At 33.3% G+C, this 18,526-nt stretch overlaps 1 protein-coding gene across 3 annotated transcripts; it reads right to left on the bottom strand.

Annotated features, from left to right (window-relative positions):
* Positions 1-413: 413 nt before the first annotated feature.
* LOC127838819 (transcription intermediary factor 1-beta-like) lies at positions 414-4,259 on the bottom strand. Of its 3 annotated transcripts, XR_008029976.1 has the most exons (4): positions 3,881-4,259; positions 2,143-3,149; positions 1,590-1,766; positions 414-1,489 (listed from the first exon to the last, which is right to left on the bottom strand). XR_008029976.1 is itself a non-coding variant. In XM_052366820.1 (3 exons), the coding sequence occupies exons 1-3, from the start codon at positions 4,213-4,215 to the stop codon at positions 1,755-1,757; spliced, it is 534 nt and encodes a 177-aa protein (XP_052222780.1). In that variant the 5' UTR covers positions 4,216-4,259; the 3' UTR covers positions 414-1,754. The 3 variants fall into 3 exon arrangements, 1 of the variants encoding a protein (XP_052222780.1); XR_008029975.1 differs by having other exon boundaries at positions 414-1,766; XM_052366820.1 differs by having other exon boundaries at positions 414-1,766; positions 2,963-3,149.
* Positions 4,260-18,526: the final 14,267 nt, after the last annotated feature.

An 18,526-nucleotide genomic window follows, 5' to 3' on the forward strand; every position in this document is an offset into this window, starting at 1 on the left:
TCAAATATGCAATTCCTTTTTTTTTCACTGATTATGGTATTGAACACCAGTTTGCTTTTATAATTGGTGGCGCTTTATTTTGTATTTAGAATGGTGTGCAATCTTTTTTCCCCATATTATTGTTTCATTATAAGTTGTATTAATAGTGGCAAACACGGTTTGATAATGTGTTGGGTACGGCAAGATATACAATATTTTTTCGCAAATGTATTCATTGCTCTTGTCTCCTCTGTATAACTAATGAAATGCATGTTCAAATTTTACATTCTATTTAACTCATCAACATAAATAAAGGTTCAATTTTTTAATTAACCAGCTATACACTGAATTACAGCAACACACCATGAATTAAAGAAAAAGCTGGAATTTCCTATCGATATGTTTGGATTACACAAAAAAGTCGACAGTGCAAGAACTATTCCATGTTTAATTCTAAGTTACAACAATTAGGTGACAAGCTTTTTAAAGCATCTATTAAAAAAATGGGGATAAAAAACGGTTCCTAATAAAGACATTACAAGTGCGAACTTCAAAACCATAAGCTGGTAATACACAAACATTCAAAATAACTAACATAGGAGAAAAAAAGATGTGTTAAGATAAAGAATGACATATATTTTGTAGGGTATAATACAGGAACATTCTTATATAAAAACACGTTTCTTCATTTGATTTTGAAATAAAAATATATACTTTTTACATTTAGAAGAGATATATTATGAACACTGTATTTGGAATTGTCAAAAGCAAAAAGTCTCCTCCACATGGTTACAATCAATAGAACATACATTTTTATATGTGGATATGTTATTGAGATAAATCATATCAATCGCTGGTTATGAGGGTATAAAGTCTGAGAGCCCAAGTGAGTTGCAAAGTACAAAAAACCTTACATGCGCATTAATATATTTTTAACATAAAACATAAAAGATTGCAGAAATACCCATTTCAATTACACTTCATCTTTCATAATTAGTTTTTTCTGAATTTACTACATATATTTCGAAGAGAAATTAAAATTTACAAATTTAAATAAGGCTTAAATTGTTCAATATCGTACTTTTTACGCACGTTTAATTTCGTCATTAGATGTTTCTCTTATTTTAAAATATATTAACAATTTCATTACTGTAAACATTGCAATAGTTGTTGTGTTCAGATCATTTTAACTTAATGTCAACACATTTAGCCTTGAACGTGAGTAAAGTGTTAAACAAAGTACGTTTCTTGAAGTGAAAATGGTTAGTTAATTGTAGAAAAATGACTCAATTAAGTTTCGTAGAAAAACAAAGATAAGTTCATGTGACAATTGCATTTCAAATTTACGTAAATCGTATAATGGTAATTAAGATGAAACGGTCTCGTTATTATACCAAAAATTGGACACTGTCAAAAATGAAAATTTCGAAATGCCATGTCCATGTTTGTATTGAACTCAAGAACGTGGTTGTTGTTTATTAATCCAATCATCATCTTGCTTGTGTCTTTGCTGAAATAGACAGATCCAATATGTATCATATCAATATCAAGTATCATGGTGTTGAGGATTTTCTTGCCGTCTGTGTCTACCTGACTTAAAGTATAGTTACCAAAGACAAACACCTGTCCCGTGGCTACCACATGTAGGTTGCATGATGAATTTGTACATTTGAATGCAAGATCCGCTAGTGTTGCTGCGACTTCTACATCCCGAGTCAGAGTGAAGAGCTGGCCATCTGTACTGTTTGTCACATAGATCCTCTTTCCATCAGAACTCACTCCAACACCTACAAAATATAATATACACAATACATGGACATAAAAGCGTACGAATTAAGAAAACTTTTTTATTAACAGTTTAGTTTTAAATGGATATGCTGAATTGACATTTCCATCCGTTTTCTACCCGATTAGATTCTTTGAACGTTAGATATCGTTAATATTATAACATTGTAAACTAAAGTTGGTTATATGTTAACGCATAATCATTTTGTTTAAATATACACAAACTGAATTTCTTATACAACAGACACTACGGTGACATTGGACGGATTCTTAGCCGTTGCCTATGGTGATGTTCATTGAGCACCTAATAAGTAACTGACTATGATTAAAGAGCGTTGTTTTTATAGATCAGATTAGGAATATAAAAGTAGTGTTTACCCATCAAACACCCAGATGCATGTTTATACAACACCTTCACCAACCGACCATCCGACGTGTATTGGAATACTTCAGAACCAGAAGTTATATACATATCGCCCTGATGAATCGCAATACCGTAACATGCATGCTTCAGTGGGAGAGTCTTACACTTTACAATCCGCCCTTTGTTGACTCGAAAGAAATCAATCTCGTTATCAGAGCCATACTTACAAACTGTGACCGCTATCTCGTTGGTGGATATATTACACACGGACCACGACAACGATGGCAGTTGCATCGTCTCTATCAAAGTATACGCCTGGTCCAAGAGTTTCAAGCACTGATTGTTTTGATCCACAATTTAGAATTCCCTATCGGACGACTCGCATATGCCACTTATGTAACAGTCGCTCGTATCGGTTGGTGTTCGCACCATGTATTGTGATCTGTCCACAATGCTAACAACGTCGTTTGGATCAACGCGGTGATGCGACACAGCCTCGCGACAGGAGATTTTTCCGAACTCAGTACAAGAAGCGAGAAACTGCTTTAAGTCCTTGTTGCGCTCAAATAAAATCTCAACATTACTAATTACGTTTCGAGAAAATGAGTCTGTTGAAGCCGGAAAATCCAGACATTTTCTATACTTAATGAAAGATCGCTCAATCGACGTTAAATGTGTGCCTTTAGTGTCGTAATCACTCAGCTTAGAAACAAAGTCAACGCATCGTTTATTTTCATTTTCAAGAGAAGTCTTTAAACTGGAGTGAAACTGTTCCAAATTTCTTACTGAATTTTGTTGTAGTCGGTCTAAATTGTCGTTGATCTTTTTACGTACATTTAGTATTTCTTTCAGTGCTCTTTCGTATGAAGTTTGCAGTGAGTTAATGTTTTCTTCTCCAATTTTCACCATATCCTCTAAACGTTTCTGTACCAGTTCATTGCTTGTTGACATTTGAGCTATGTCCATTCGTTGTGTAGCAGATTTGATTTTGTCAGCTAATGGAACAACATGACTGCATTGTCTTAAAGAGACATACGTGTTTTTACAATTCTTTGTATGTATGTAGGTGTATTGGTATATAAGGATCTGTGTGTGTGCTTATGTGCGTGCATGTATATGTGCGTGCGGTTTAGTATTTCGTGTTTGTGTGTGTGTTAATTAATTCATTTTATAGTTTTATATTTCTACACTTTATATTCATGTATTTCTTTATATAATTATTTAATACGCCGATTACTGTTGTTGTTGATCTGTTGTTTCTTCTGCGTGTTATTATAGTTATAGTCTTTTTATGATTATTATTATTTGTTCCAAGTTTTGTTTGGAACATCGGCAAATTGCCTTTGACCATTTACATACAGATTAAGAAATAATAGTCAAAGTGCATCATTACAATACAAAACAACATACATAATTATACACATAAAATACTATGTAGTGTTCAAACATCATTTACAAAAGATAATGTATTCACAGCTATGTAAGAAGAAGCAAATAATAAGTAAACAATATACTTTTAATAGTTTTATTAATATTAGTATTAATACTATTAATAATAATATTATTATTATTTATATTATTATTATTTATATTATTATTATTTTATTATTATTAACATCATTCTTATTCTTTTATCATATTTTGTTATTACTAAAAGATATTTGTTAGAAGATGATATAGTGAATTAGGAAACACACTTTCTTTTAATTCGACCTTATTGGTTATTCATCGACAAAAAATTTAATCCGTTACCTGTGATTATGAAGCAAGCAAAATTGACAAAGCAGCTTTTCATGATCGTCACAGAACATCGTCAGCTTCTCCGATGTGTGTATCTCACATAAATCCAGTGTATCATCGGCTGTTTTTGTATGAGGCCAGTTGTCACATTTACTTTTTGTAGTTACTGAATGATCCTTTAGAAACTTATTGTGCGTTTTCACACAACTGTCACACAAATATTTTGAACATTTTAAACAATAAAACAGTCCTTCTGTATATATGCCATCATCTTTGCATATTGAACAACACACGTCGTAAGCAACGTCTGAAAATGTGTCCTGCGATGCTCTCAATGTGGCCGCCATTTTTGTTTAAACCTACTTTCTATTTCCCTATATCCAAACCGTATACTATGATATATTAATATCCTTTGATATGTGTTACGAACATGAGTAATGCTCTGCGTTATCTTAGCGCTAAGGCCTAGCATATGCTGTAGTTTGGTTAACATGGGAATATATAATGTAATTGGATTAGATATGCAATAATGTTCAATTTAGAATACATTTCATGGCTGAAGATGTCGTTTGAAAAAAAATAAAAAAATGTACCGGTAATTATATTTGTTGTGCATGGTTTGTCAGTGATATTAAGGATAAAGACAAATTTCCTTTAACAGAAAAGATTCCCTGTGATATTATAATGCGATAAATTTACATAAATATAATTTTATATCATAATGTGTTAATTATACAGATATACAGATACGCTCTCATAAATGACTTGCTTTATATTTATCACTAATTTAACCTTCAACAGATACTAGTAATTGACTAGGACTCAATAAATTTAAACGACTGTGCTTTGTGCATCCATAATGTTCAAAATGCACTAGAGTGTAATATATTATAAATATGTTGCTGTACATTTGTAATAAAGGTGAAAAAATCAAGCTCACTAGAAAACGTAGACAGACGAAAGGATCTAGAGAAGAAAATATATCCTTCACACTCAATTAGATCGGTAGTTAATCGTTGGGATTATACGGTCACGTGAATTCTTCTGATATAAAGAAGTACTCAACGTAATCCTTAGAAAAAAGGTCCCGCTCAATATATATTTTGGTATTTACAACAACCTTATAGATTTTGATAAGTCTGTGTCAAATTATATTTACGAACAAGAGGACGATGACGACCAAAAGAAAACCTGAGTTCAGGGTACACGTTCGATGATTTGACTGAGTGAACATTTTATGACCTCACTTGATCAAACCTTGGCCTAAACATCCCAAAGATAAACATTATGATCAAGTGCAATCAAGATGTGATCATAAAATGTTGTACCTAGAATGGCAACAATATATTTCTAGGATTAATCCTCATGTCATTTTTGACAATATAAGCTTCAAATTAAAAACTGGAAGAACTATTTGTATAAACATTCTGCCAAAGTTTATAAGAGATAAATTTTATAAATTTGTATATGGAAACGGTCCCACTTTCGGCAGACAATACTCAACCCAGGAGTACAGTTACCTGGCCAGCATCTAAATGTACCTACTAAGTTGTTAAATGCATATGCCTATTCGTCTACAGACTGGCGCAAGGCACAGGGTCAGGATTAGATCATTTTAAAACGGTCATTATCACATTGCTCACGGAACCAAGCCGGCTGAGCTGATGGATCGTCGATTGATACCTTATCTAACGGAGTGGTCAAACTTGACTGTGTTGCAAGGTATTCTGTACCGAAAGACCACAGTGGACACTGAAGAGCGCTTACATCTTGTATTGCCTGAGTTTCTTCAGCATGATATCTTTAAAGCGCTTCACGACGACCTTGTTCACCAGGGACGGGATAGAACCTCCGCATTATTTGCAAAAAGATTTGAATGGCCCGGGATGAATACGTTTGTGGCCAACTCAGTGAGAAATTGCAGACGCTGTATTTGTCATAACGCGCGTGCAACTGTTGCTGAACTGATCCCAATAACTACAACATCACCAATGGAGGTACTTATCTTTCACTCGAACGTTCAAAGGATGGATATGAACATGTACTCGTGTTGACGGACCATTTCGGCTGATTTGCATAGGCCTTTCCGACTCGAAAACAAACTGCGAAGACTACCGTCAAGGTACTACTTGAAAGATTTTTAGTACATTGTGGTTTTCCTGCAAGGGTTCATAGTAAATAGGGGAGGAACTTCGAGTCGGCAGTCATCAAGGAGCTATGACACCTCGCTGGAGTAGAAAAGATCCAAATAACATCTACCACCCTATGAGGAATGGAGTGGTTGAGCGGTTCAACCAAACGTTGCTCTTTTTGCTTGGTGCGTTGGCGGAGTGTCAGAAGCAAAATTGGAAGTCGCATGTTGCTAGTCTGGTACATGCTTACAACGCCACACGTCATGAGAGTACTGGGTTTTCTCTACTTTTTCTGATGTTTGGTAGACACCCACATCTAGCTATTGACATTTTTCTGGGGCTCCCGACTGACAGCATATCTTTCGGTTTACAGTAAGAGTATATTAGAAAACTTCAGGACCGCCTCCGTTTTGCGTATGACAAGGCACGATAACAAGCCGCGAAGACCTCGGCATTCAACAAAGTAAGGTATGATACTCGCGTTTGTAGGTCTGTTCTCCCTCCAAGCGACCGTGTTCTTGTAAAGAATGTATCCATCCGCGGAAAACAAAAGTTATCAGAGAGATGGAAGCCAAATCCATATATCGTAATCCGGAAACCCATTGAAGATTTACCGCTATCCAGGGCTCTTTATCGAACTTTACTCCTTCCGTTTATGAATACAACGTACGTCAAGGACAACGATTACGACGACCAATGTCGCACAAGTCGTAACGCAGTCGATACAGTGCATGAATTCAGTAATGCTGGTGAGGATACACGAAGAATTGCGGACCATTTAACAGTGATGGCACATTTACCGGTCAAGTAGGTCCAAATGTTATCCCTGCGAGACGAAATCAACGGATTTAACACAGTCAAATTCTTTGAGACCCAAATGGATGCGAAGACAACCTAAATGGATTAGAACTGGTGATACAAAAACTTGATTTCTAATTGACATTCGTGTAGTATAGTGATACGGACTTTGATGGATATTGTAAAACCATTTAATAGAGTACGTTTTGAGTGTGAATTCGCAACATTATTACTTTTACTATTTACTGTGGTTCAACCTTGAAAAAAAATATTTATCTTTATGTTGTTTTGCATTACTTTTGTGTACAATAAGTTTCATATCTTCTAGTATTTGTATCTTTCAATTAAAATAACGTGCTTACTAAGCACATACATTTTGATATTGAAATGTCAACATATATAGACTATGGTATTTGCTGGTTTAGCAAGTTGACGAAGTAGCATTGCGTGGAATATGAAGTTGGATACTGTTCAAATCGTAAAAATATCGTGTACTGAATATTCATTTACTTATTTTAAAGGTAGTAATTTTGTATCCTATATTATTTCTCGGGTTGAGCGAGTTATCTTCATAAAATTAGCATATTGAGTTTGAGCCTAACAAACATGCAAATTTTGTTTCTGCTGTTATATGAGCTATTTTAATCCGCACTTTCTTTTATTCATTTCTTTTTCATTCGTTTGCTTCTTTAAGTAAAAGGACATAACAGTCAGGAAACTTTTAATCTTAAGTGTACGTGTACTCAAACCATGCCAATGCAATTTTAATACATGTATTTTATTTCACAGTTAAAAGCCTTCCCTGATGACCAGTTATCACTCAAATTCATTTAATCAGTCATTTAATCCATTATAACAACTAATTTGTTACGCACGACCGATCACTAAACGCAATGCCTATTGCATTTGCCTTCTATATGTTGTATAAGACGGTCGGATTGTTGCTGATATATAAATATATATGTATTTATTATCGGTGTATGATTGAATATAGTTGTTATACAGGTTTTGAAGGTGCGCATGTTCAATGTTGCGGAAATCAAGATTTCCTCGTGCATAGATTTGTAGGTTTGTTCATTCGACAGGCAAGCAGGGTAGAGCGTTGACGTGCTTTAAATCGTTTTTTTTTATTTGTTAATGCAGTGTTTTGTTTAAAGGCTAATATTATGCTTTATGTTTTCTAGTGAGTGTTAAGAGAGTAGAAGGATGATTTGAGATAGAAAAGGGCATTGGTTCCGGACATTAACGAGTATACTTGTTATACTCCATTTTTCACAGTTCTATGTATAATGACATTTATGTACCATTCATACTTTATGGCAATGTTTTTTGGAACCAGTGTCTGTGCGTGTGTTTTCAAGAAATAAATTACCCTGCTTTATTGACACATAATCAAATGTGTTTGTTTTTATTATAAATGGTCAGATGATAAATAATTTATGTTTGACATAAAATGAAATGGAATATAAAACATAATTGATATTTAAAACTTCTTTCAGGTTAGTGCATTTATTGTATTTATTGTATGTTCCTATTATTGTTTATGCAATATATTATAATTACCATTACGCGCGTTGATATCGAATTGCATTTGCCTTTTATAGTTTGTATATGACGGTCGGATTGATGCTGTTAAATAAATATATTTGTTTTATAAAACTGCTTTCAGTTATTTCTCATCATTAATTAAGAACCCAATACGAAATAAATACATGCCGACTGAGCTACGTCGACAATACCATAAACAGCTCCTTTTACCCCGATGTGTTGTTGTTGTTTCGTTGAACTATAATATGCACAATAGCTGATATTTGCCTATTTATTCAAAAGGCATAACACAAATGTCAGTTAAGTTTTAATCGAAAAACAAAGAAACCATTAGATATCGCACATGCCCATAAGGATTATGCGTTATGTTTATTTGTAGTAGTTGACTTTTGGCATTTTGTAATGTAAACCTATTAGTCTGAGACGTAAATGAAAGAAATAATTTTACAATCCCATTCTATGTAAAGAAAAGTGATCCACACAAAGATTACTCCAACTGTAATAGGAAATATATGATTATAATTATGAAGTATCCATGTCGATGAACACCTTACAACGATTGCATAAGACAAGTAAACAGTAAAAGTTAAGAACTACACAAAGGCGATATGCCTTTATTTTTCAGCTTATCATTTTTTACTTATACAGAATTTTACAAACGTACATCACACTTCACACAGTGTCAAACGATATATAAATGTAATAAATAAACGCGCGTTTGGTGTTTTGTGTGTGTGTGTGTGTGTGTGTGTGTGTATGCGTGCGTGCGTGTGCTCTCTTAAACACCTTCTATTGATGACCTGAATCAGTTAACACAGCAGCGGTTGGGGACAAACTTGGCAAATGAGTACGTCCCATTTGACATAAATGCAACTATGTCTCAAAATGTTAGAAATGATACAAAAACGATAAAAAAATGGTTTTCTAAACTTGTCCTAACTTGAAGGTTTTTTCAGTGAGTGTTTGTAGGTTGTGTATAACACCACAAATTTCCATTTTTCAAAATACACACCCTGTTCTTAGTCGCTGTTGTGTGAATACTCTGATGTCCTTAAAGGAATATACACATACTGATCCCCAATTTTCGATGTGTAGACCGCAAAATGTCCGCTATTGTCCAAGTTTGGAGACTTTGCAATTACGTGGTTGGATGGAAATCTTTTATGTAAACATTGAGATTAAGTACATGTATAATTAATATATTATACTGCAAATTATAATCAACGTATGTACACGTTAATGGAAGTACATACATGTATGGTTATGCAACACACATACACATATATTTGAAAAAAAGAAAACACATTAAAGTTCTAACTATTTAAATATTAATCACAGAACGTTAGAAAGCATCTGAGACAAATACCAGACAGTTTAATTGTACATGTAGTCTCTCTTCCCATGATACATTCCATTGCAATTATAAAATGTGCCAAAGAGGCCGTGCAACGCTCATTTGAGTTAACGTTCTGTAATAGGGTAATGAAACTTGAACTTGAACCATTAAAATATTAACACACATGCATGTATAATAATTATATGATTATATGGATTTTTACACCACGATAAAGCAGAGGAAATGGCACGCGCACTTAATAAAATAATAAAACATAACGTGCATCATTGTATTTCATTTTATGAATTACGTACACGCATTATATTTTATACACTGTTGTTTGTTTTACTCAACCAGAAAGAAATAATAAAAAATTGTTATATAAAAAGCGCAATCGGAATTTGACCTTTAGTTTTAGTATTCTGCGCTCGGCCGCTGATGGAGTATTGTAATATATACAATTATGATAAGAAACAATAGCAGACAACAGGCATCAGGTTGATAAGAGGGCGAGGAATTGATCAACAGCATCTGTACATATCGGCCTAATTCTTTAATATTGGTTTATGTTTTTTTTTAAATAAATCAGTACTACGATATTTTACAAGACTTTGTATTTTTAATAGCATTACACTTAATTGAAGATCTTTTATCAATTCAGTCTCTAAATCAACATTTCGTATTACTATATTTTTTTAAATAAATGCACCAAATCTTTAAAATTTATTATTTATTTATTTTAATCGTTAATTTGCTTTCAATAAAGTTAGATGTTTAATTCTATCTACTTTTTTTTGGTTTGGTACCAACAAATAACTTAAATTATTCTTATTAACAAGTTCATTGGTAGCTCATTCATGCACTTAAATTCTTCACTGTAAGCATAGCATTAATTAATCAATTTAAAATTAATCACCAGTTTGCAAATATATGCCCTTGATGTTATTGTAGGTCAATAATAGGTGTCAGTAACACCTCATTGTAGGTATGCCTCTATAGAGATCCATTTTACCGAATCCCCCACAACAATCACTATGTAAATACAATTTACCGAACTTGTTATTAACCGAAACCTTCAGTACCCCTAAAATGATTGAAAAATGTGATTCACATGTGTGTGTGCTAACAAAGGTCACCCATATTTATTACATAAAGGTGATCGAAATCAAATGACATGCCGCCGTAATATTGGTTTGACACGCAGAGGGTGGTTAATTAATATCTCCCCTTGTGTTTTGACTGATATGAAATCGAAAAAAAAGGTTCAAAGACCACTAACATGTAATTGTTAAAACAAAATCTTAAATTGCACTTTATCAACGTGAAAATTATATATTGTCCAAATAATTTAGGGCTTCGTGGAAATATTTATGAATGATTTAAAATATTCAAAAATGAATGCTGTGCATAGCTACTGTTAAAGAGACAGTCTAATTTGACACTTTTACATGCATCTAATCGAATATCAATTTAGGTGTGATATCGTACAGATAGATTTTTTGTTCCAAATGTTTCAAGCTATTTGCTTTCAAGCAAACCCGAGTTTTATTTACCTGTAGTCGGGCAATATCATTAAAATTCTGCGTTATTTTCCTGATAAACGCACACATGTTAAAATAGACCAATTACATGGACTTTATATTTTGTGGTGTACATTGACCCAGTGGATTCATTAGTTAAGTAGAAGTTGAAGTATAGCCGAGTTTTGCGAACGCACCTTTTTTAGTTTATGGTTATTAGGTAATACGCCACGTTTTTGCAGATTCAGTATAGTATGGGTTGTTTGTTTCAGTTCATGACAATATGCAGTTTTCAGAATAAACTTTAAACATACAGCCGGCGACAACAAATTGGGTCGGTCATTTCACTGGAATCTCAATTATCTTTGTCAGTTTTACCTATAATTGCGACAGAAATGTGCCATGCATCTATGCCTATTAAATGTTGACATGTAATTTACAACAGCTGATTAAAGCTAAGGGACAGAGCGTAGCCAATTTAAAACTTTTAGGGGCAACTTATTTTACTCATTTTGCATGTAAGCTGGCTGGATTTGATGGAAATATCTCTACATATAAAAAGCACGCGTTCCGTGGCACTATAACGTATTTGAAAACTTTAACCCATTTATGCCTAGCGTCCTGAAAAAAGGACATTGCAAACAGCGTAGACACAGGCGTCTCATCTGGGTCTGCGCTGTTTGCTTAAATGAATTTCTTTATGAAATATTCTTAATATAGACATAAATATACTTGAAACCCCTAATTTTGGAAATAAATTGATCCAATTAAGAAGGATAGGAGAGTCCACTGGGCATAAATGGGTTAATTGAGTGAATAATGAATACATGCAAGCATCATGTAACAATAGGGAAGAGGGGCTAAATACTTAGAATTAGTTGGATTTTTTTCTTGAAGAACATATATATTATATAGGGGAATGTTTAATTGCAATGTTCTTAAAACGTTGCCTTTTATAAAATTAATGACCAGCTATTTTCAAAGAATTAAGGATCATGATTCTTGTTCATGGAAACAATGTTCAGGTGGCCCCGAACGTCCTAAAATCACACACAAGTAAAGCATGTTAGCCAGTCGGCAACGCCGCTCCGAAGAAGTTGAATGTACTCGAGTATTGTGTCATTATTATGATGTCCACTGTCCTGACTCATTGCAACTCACTTTTATAGAGAGTAACAACCATAATAATAATATTCTGCCTTACAATAGAGAGCTTGCGATTTCTACTCATAACGTGTACAGGTACATGTACGTCTAGACAAATATTTGGGTTTTGAGATGACCAATTTTAAGACAATGGTAGTCGTACGTTATTGTCATTTCAAACATCATTAAATGCTGTCCACAGCATTGGTGCTGAAGAATACTAAAATGTGCTAGACGTACACGTAAACGTTAAAAGTTGGAAATCACAACCTCTCTAACGAGTACATCACAAAACAAAAATTGAGGGGTAAATATTGATCAGATGCATTTTCAGATAATACTGACATATTTCAAGTTGCAAATATTTATGACAGTTTATGTCGAATTGATACATCTAAAGTACTGTTTTTGATAAATGTGTTGAGGAACGTTTCAAATTGTTGAAAATGCTGCTAATGTTAAACCAAAAAGAAATTTAACGAATAATTTTCAGTGATAACGGCCACCGGAAAAACTTTGCGAAACCGAAATTTCGCAAACTTAAGTACCCTTTTTCTTGAAGGTTTGCTTATTTGTGATAAAGTATAAGATAAAAGTCTAACTTGTGATTAATAATTGGTTATTTTTGCTTGTTAAATGCGTTTTCTTCACTATGAACTTTATTTGCAAAGTTGGGGTTCCCATGGGATTTTTGTAATATCCCATGGGATTTTTCATTATCCCATGGGAATTTTGGTTTCTCCCATGGGATTTTTCTCCAGCTTTTTTTATGGGAGAAAAAATCCCATGGGATTTTCAAAAACATAAAACACGTTCGTTTGTGCTTAGTTATCGATTTTAAGCATTGTTAAAGCATTTGTGTTTATTTTCGTTCAATTTACTTTGATAGAAAAAAAATCCCATTTTTTATGGGAAAAAAAAATCCCATGGGATTTTTTTCTGATTTTTAGAGATTTATTAATGTCACCTTCAGAAACACTACCTTTTAACAAATGATGAGCATTTCTCGCGATTTCAACGCGTTATAACGTGTTTTAAAATAATAAAAAAATCCCATGGGAATTTTTTTGTCCCATGGGAATTTTTTTGTCCCATGGGATTTTTTTGTCCCATGGGATTTTTTTTCCCATGGGATTTTTTTTCCAATGGGATTTTTTTTAAGGTATAAGTTTCTAAAAGCTATATAATAATAATAATTATAATAATAATAATAATAATAATAATAATAATAATAATAATCGTGCTCAATATGATGAATTTGTACATTTAAGCGACTAACATTTTTATTCGAGCCGATCGTCGAGTCCGAATGGTGAGTATAAGAGCAATTTACCAGTACAAATAAATCTCACTTGTGAAGAGAACGCTACCGTACTATAAAATAATCTTGATAATAAGTCATATCATTTCTCGACAGAAAATGAAAACAGTACACATATTGATGTCAGCAATGTCCCCTGCTATGATAAATATTGACAAAATGAAAAACCTTGACAATAATTCCGTGTCGAATACGCATTAGATTATAGCAATCAAATTCATATAAGCATTGATAATATAATTTGCGAAAATGGGTCTTATGTCAAATACGGCAAGCGTAGCTCCATTCCATAATGTCCGGTATTAAGTCACGTCAAGTTTCGTGGTCGAATTATAGCATAATAATCATTTTCACATTACGCGAATCATATGAGTTTCCCTACATATATTGTGTTAAAATTTATGTTACACTAATGTGCGATGATGAAAAGGGGATTTCGGTAATTCTACATTCGCCCGCCTAGTACCGAAATCCCCATATTTACGCCTTAAAGGGTCAATAGGTCATCGGTATGAATGGTTTTTGACTTCACATGAATGTTAAGGTGCAAAAAAATGATATTAATTTTAATTATTAAGCACTCTTGACAGCATTAAGTTGCCTCTCAGTGGGGATTTCGGTAATTCTACAATAGAACTTAAACGCGCGCCGGTACCGAAATCCTGCTTTTCAAACCTTCAAGTGTCAACAAAATTATTATAGTGTTTTTTTTTCATTAGCAACCAGTGACATGTATTATCTCCCATTCGGTTACTTCTTTTGGAAAATAATTAGCGGGGATTTCGGTACTGTTACATTCGTACGCCCAGAGCCGAAATCACCCATGTTTACGCCAATCCCCCATATTACGCCTTAAAGGGTCTATATGTCATTATGTTTGGGTTTTGGCTTTGAATTAATGTTGATTTGTACACAATCATATTAGTGTTAATCATTTAAACACTCTTATCAGAATATTTTTTTCCATTATTAAATAGTTTATTAATGTGAAAAATGTGTAAACGAATGTAAAAAAGGTAAAATGTACATTTAAAACATTGGTTACACAAAAGTATATGTAAATATAACATGACATAGTAATAATAAGTCTTCAGAAAGTATTTTCCAAACAAATCTGATGAAACAAATGATATCGTACTACCTTATTTACAATATGCTTAACACTTTTGCAATTTAGTTATCAATGTTAAATCAAAGCATAAATCAGGATAATATGTTGCCTCTTAGCGGGGATTTCGGTAATTCTTAACAAGCACATAAACCCGCGCCGGTACCGAAATCCCCGCTGAACAAACCTTCAAGTGTAAAAAAATACTGATTTAGGTTTAAATAAAGGGAACAATAGTATTTTTGGCCACCAAAAAGCACGTCCGCGTCAACAAAACGATTGAAATTATGTCAGAAATCCAGCTTTTCATTGTATATATTGCAATACACCATCGGCCGCCGAGAGCGGAATACTGCGCTTGGCCGCTAAACAATGTGGATTGCATCAAATTAAATGTCAATTTTCGATTTTATTACAAAAATAAACACTGCCTTCTTATAAATATGTCAAGCACGTACACTTAACAAAAAAATCGATATATCTTTATGTAATGTAGAAAAGTAAAGCGCTTTATATATAACAATGTTTTATAATGTCTCTCTGGTTGAGAAAAAAAACTAAACAAAACCATGTAGAACGTATATGTTTTCATAATTAATTTTTTTTTTTTAATGATGCACGTGATGTTTTATAATTGATATAAGTTCACGTGTCATTGAACGAGTTAAGGGAGAGATGCGAATTAAATGACACATAATTAAAAAATGATACTATACTGTCAGCTTGATTTATAAATTGTGTTCCGTCGCGCCAATATATTCATTGTTCCATGAAATTGTGTATAAAAGCAAAACGATTGAAATTATGTCAGAAATCCTGCTTCTCACATGAAATGATCTTTAACACTTTATTTATTCCAATCAGGTAATTAATAATAATAGGGGAAGTCTATGCTGTGTATTAGAAACTTGTTGTGGTGATCCCTATCTTATCCGCTCAATACACATCCACCTGGCTACTGTACAGAAAAAATTAGATTTACTTCCAAAATAACCGATTTCATTAATTGCTAACTTGTTGTCTACATTTTAAATTAACAACGATAATGGATCAACATCACCGTTGCACAATTATTAAGTTCACAGTAATCTGTACTTTAAATAGATAGCCTAATTAAAGACGGTGCTAATAAAGAACAAAGCGTGAATGTGGATATTAAGAAATTAGATCCTTTTTGCATGACACTGGCAGTAAACATTTTATCTTATATAAATAAGCCACATTTAAGACATGAATATAATTAAAATAAGACACATTTGCATCTTTCATTTCTTGAAAAAAAAATAAGCACGCAGTCACATATAAATAAGATACATTGAAGACACAGAAAAAAATAAATAAGACACATTTGCATCTTTCACTTAAAAAACATGTGAAACTGAAGAAAAACATTTATTACTGACACATTTTTCTAAAAGTCGACTGACAACTTAAGTTCAAAGAGGGATTTACAATTAAATAAGATCCATTTTCGCATGATGCTGGTTGTAGAGCAAGCAATACATTTCTTACTGACACATTATTCTAAAAGTCGACAGGCAACATAAATTCAAAGAGGGAACCACAATTAAATAAGATCAATTTTCGCATGATACTGGTTGTATAGCAAGTAGTCTTATATTAATTACAGCTTGCATTAGTTGCAATAATTTTGTTAAGTGCGCGTGCTTCTGAACGTTGCGTTAAGCGAGAGTGTTGTCATTTTGTTAGTTTTATATTTTGGTATTATGTATGATTATTGCTTGTTTTGAATTTGAAATAAACGCTTTCTGGCAAATAAGCATCGTCTTAATTTAAATACAAATAATGAACATTTGACATACAAAATGTCCAATATCATACCGGCAATAACATTATATATATGTTAATTTCTGTGCATGTTTATAGCGAAATTATAGCCGACATCGGCAGTTAGGGAAATTTAGTGACACACTTTAACACATCAAACATGCATGATAGTTCTTTTTTCATATGATATTCCCCTGGTTGCTTACCCGTGTATTGGTGCAGTTGATAACCCCGCCGGGACTACAGTAGGGTGCTAATACACACGTGTATCGTGTTCAATACAATCGTCTTAATTTTAATACAAATAATGAACATTTGACATACAAAATGTCCAATAACGTATCGGCATTAACATTATATATATGTTAATTTCTTTGCATGTTTATACCGAAATTTTAGCCGACATCGGCAGTTAGGGAAATTTTGTGACACACTTTAACAAATCAAACATGCATGATAGTTCTTTTTTCATATGATATTCCCCTGGTTGCTTACCGGTGTATTGGTGCAGTTGTTAACCCCGCCGGGACTACAGTAAGGTGCTAATACACACGTGTATTGTGTTCAATACCCGATCCATGCTACAACGTGTAAGAACGGGAATTTCGGTAATTCTAACTTTTTAAGCTTGCGCACCTCTAATGGGCACATATCCAAATATAATTTAATTAATTATTTTCCTAATCAGCATCATTTCACTAAACTACATGCAAATTTGTAGGTAGCTTTCCATGCTTAAAAAAAATAAACCGATTTTTTCACGCTCGGCTTTTGTCCAGTTTATTTTCACCCCTGGGGTATATAAAAGTTCCATAATTCTTTCAAATTTCCAAATATGGACATGCAGTTGGTGTGTACAGATGCAGTAAAGGTGTTTAAAGTTAAAACAAGATGAAATAAGTATTCTTTTACAGACATTTATTTTTTACAAATTTTAATCTATGGAATAGCGCCATGAAATGTAAGTGATTTCAGCCAAGTAAAAAATGGGTCGGTTAAAAACAAAGTGTCATAAAATTCAAATAGTATCATTTAAGTTATATTTTAAATTAAGTTTTTATAGAAACACTATATACAGCAAAAATACCAAAAAATAAACAGATTTACCGTTTACTTTTTGAAATAAAAATAAAAATGCAACATGCATCATTCGTATTTTCAGCAGTAAATTAATCAATTTAGCCATAACGTTGTTTTAATTTTAAAATTGAAGGATGTGCATACAATTATCAACATATTTAACAATAAACATAGCTTATGTGCTATATTAAATCAAATTACGCTAGAAAAGAAATAAAACGCGTCGCAAAAAGTATGCGATGTCGGCAGGAATCGAACCTGCGCGGGAAAATCCCAAAAGATTTCAACTTCATCGCCTTACCCACTCGGCCACGACAACGTTACATCTGTGAAATCTTAAATTAGATATATATAAGTAAACAGGTAAAAAAGGCTCGCTCGATCTTTGAAGAAATCGCGAAATCGTATTTTTCAGATGATAATTGGATCAAAGTCAATATTTATAGTGAAAATAATGTAATCTAAATGAATAAGTTAAACATATATCAAAATTCGAAGTTTGAAAAAAAAAATGCATCTCTCGGAAATAAGCGATCATTTAAGATCGGCAATGGCTTATGTATGAAGTGAAAGGACAGTTGAAAGTTTCCATTTTGCACGTTAATGATTCTGATAAAATGGTGACCAAGGCAGCAGTCCTATGCAGTATTGTGTTTGACCGGAGAGTAGCGTGATCTGTGTCGGTGTTGGGCGCTCTGAGGGCGCAATCCGGCTACATAGGTACATAGAAACCTCTTGTGGCTATAGTCCATGGATCGGGTTCGGCAGACAGGGAACATGTAAATTTTTCGGCGTTAGCTGTATACGCCAGCTTTTCACCTTAGCCTGACCTTTGTTAGCGTCCAATAGAATTCAAATAAAACTTCCCGCGGCCAAGTACA

Source organism: Dreissena polymorpha, chromosome 7 (genome assembly GCF_020536995.1).
Source record: "Dreissena polymorpha isolate Duluth1 chromosome 7, UMN_Dpol_1.0, whole genome shotgun sequence".
In the NCBI taxonomy this organism is placed as follows: Eukaryota; Metazoa; Mollusca; class Bivalvia; order Myida; family Dreissenidae; genus Dreissena; species Dreissena polymorpha.

What these genes read in the sequence shown, in the direction of transcription:
- LOC127838819 (XM_052366820.1), bottom strand. Translation starts at nt 4,215, where the DNA reads ATGGCGGCCACATTGAGAGCATCGCAGGACACATTTTCAGACGTTGCT. An exon ending in TGCTTGCTTCATAATCACAG is followed by an intron (nt 3,150 to 3,880) that starts GTAACGGATTAA and finishes TGTCTCTTTAAG; the next exon opens with ACAATGCAGTCATGTTGTTC.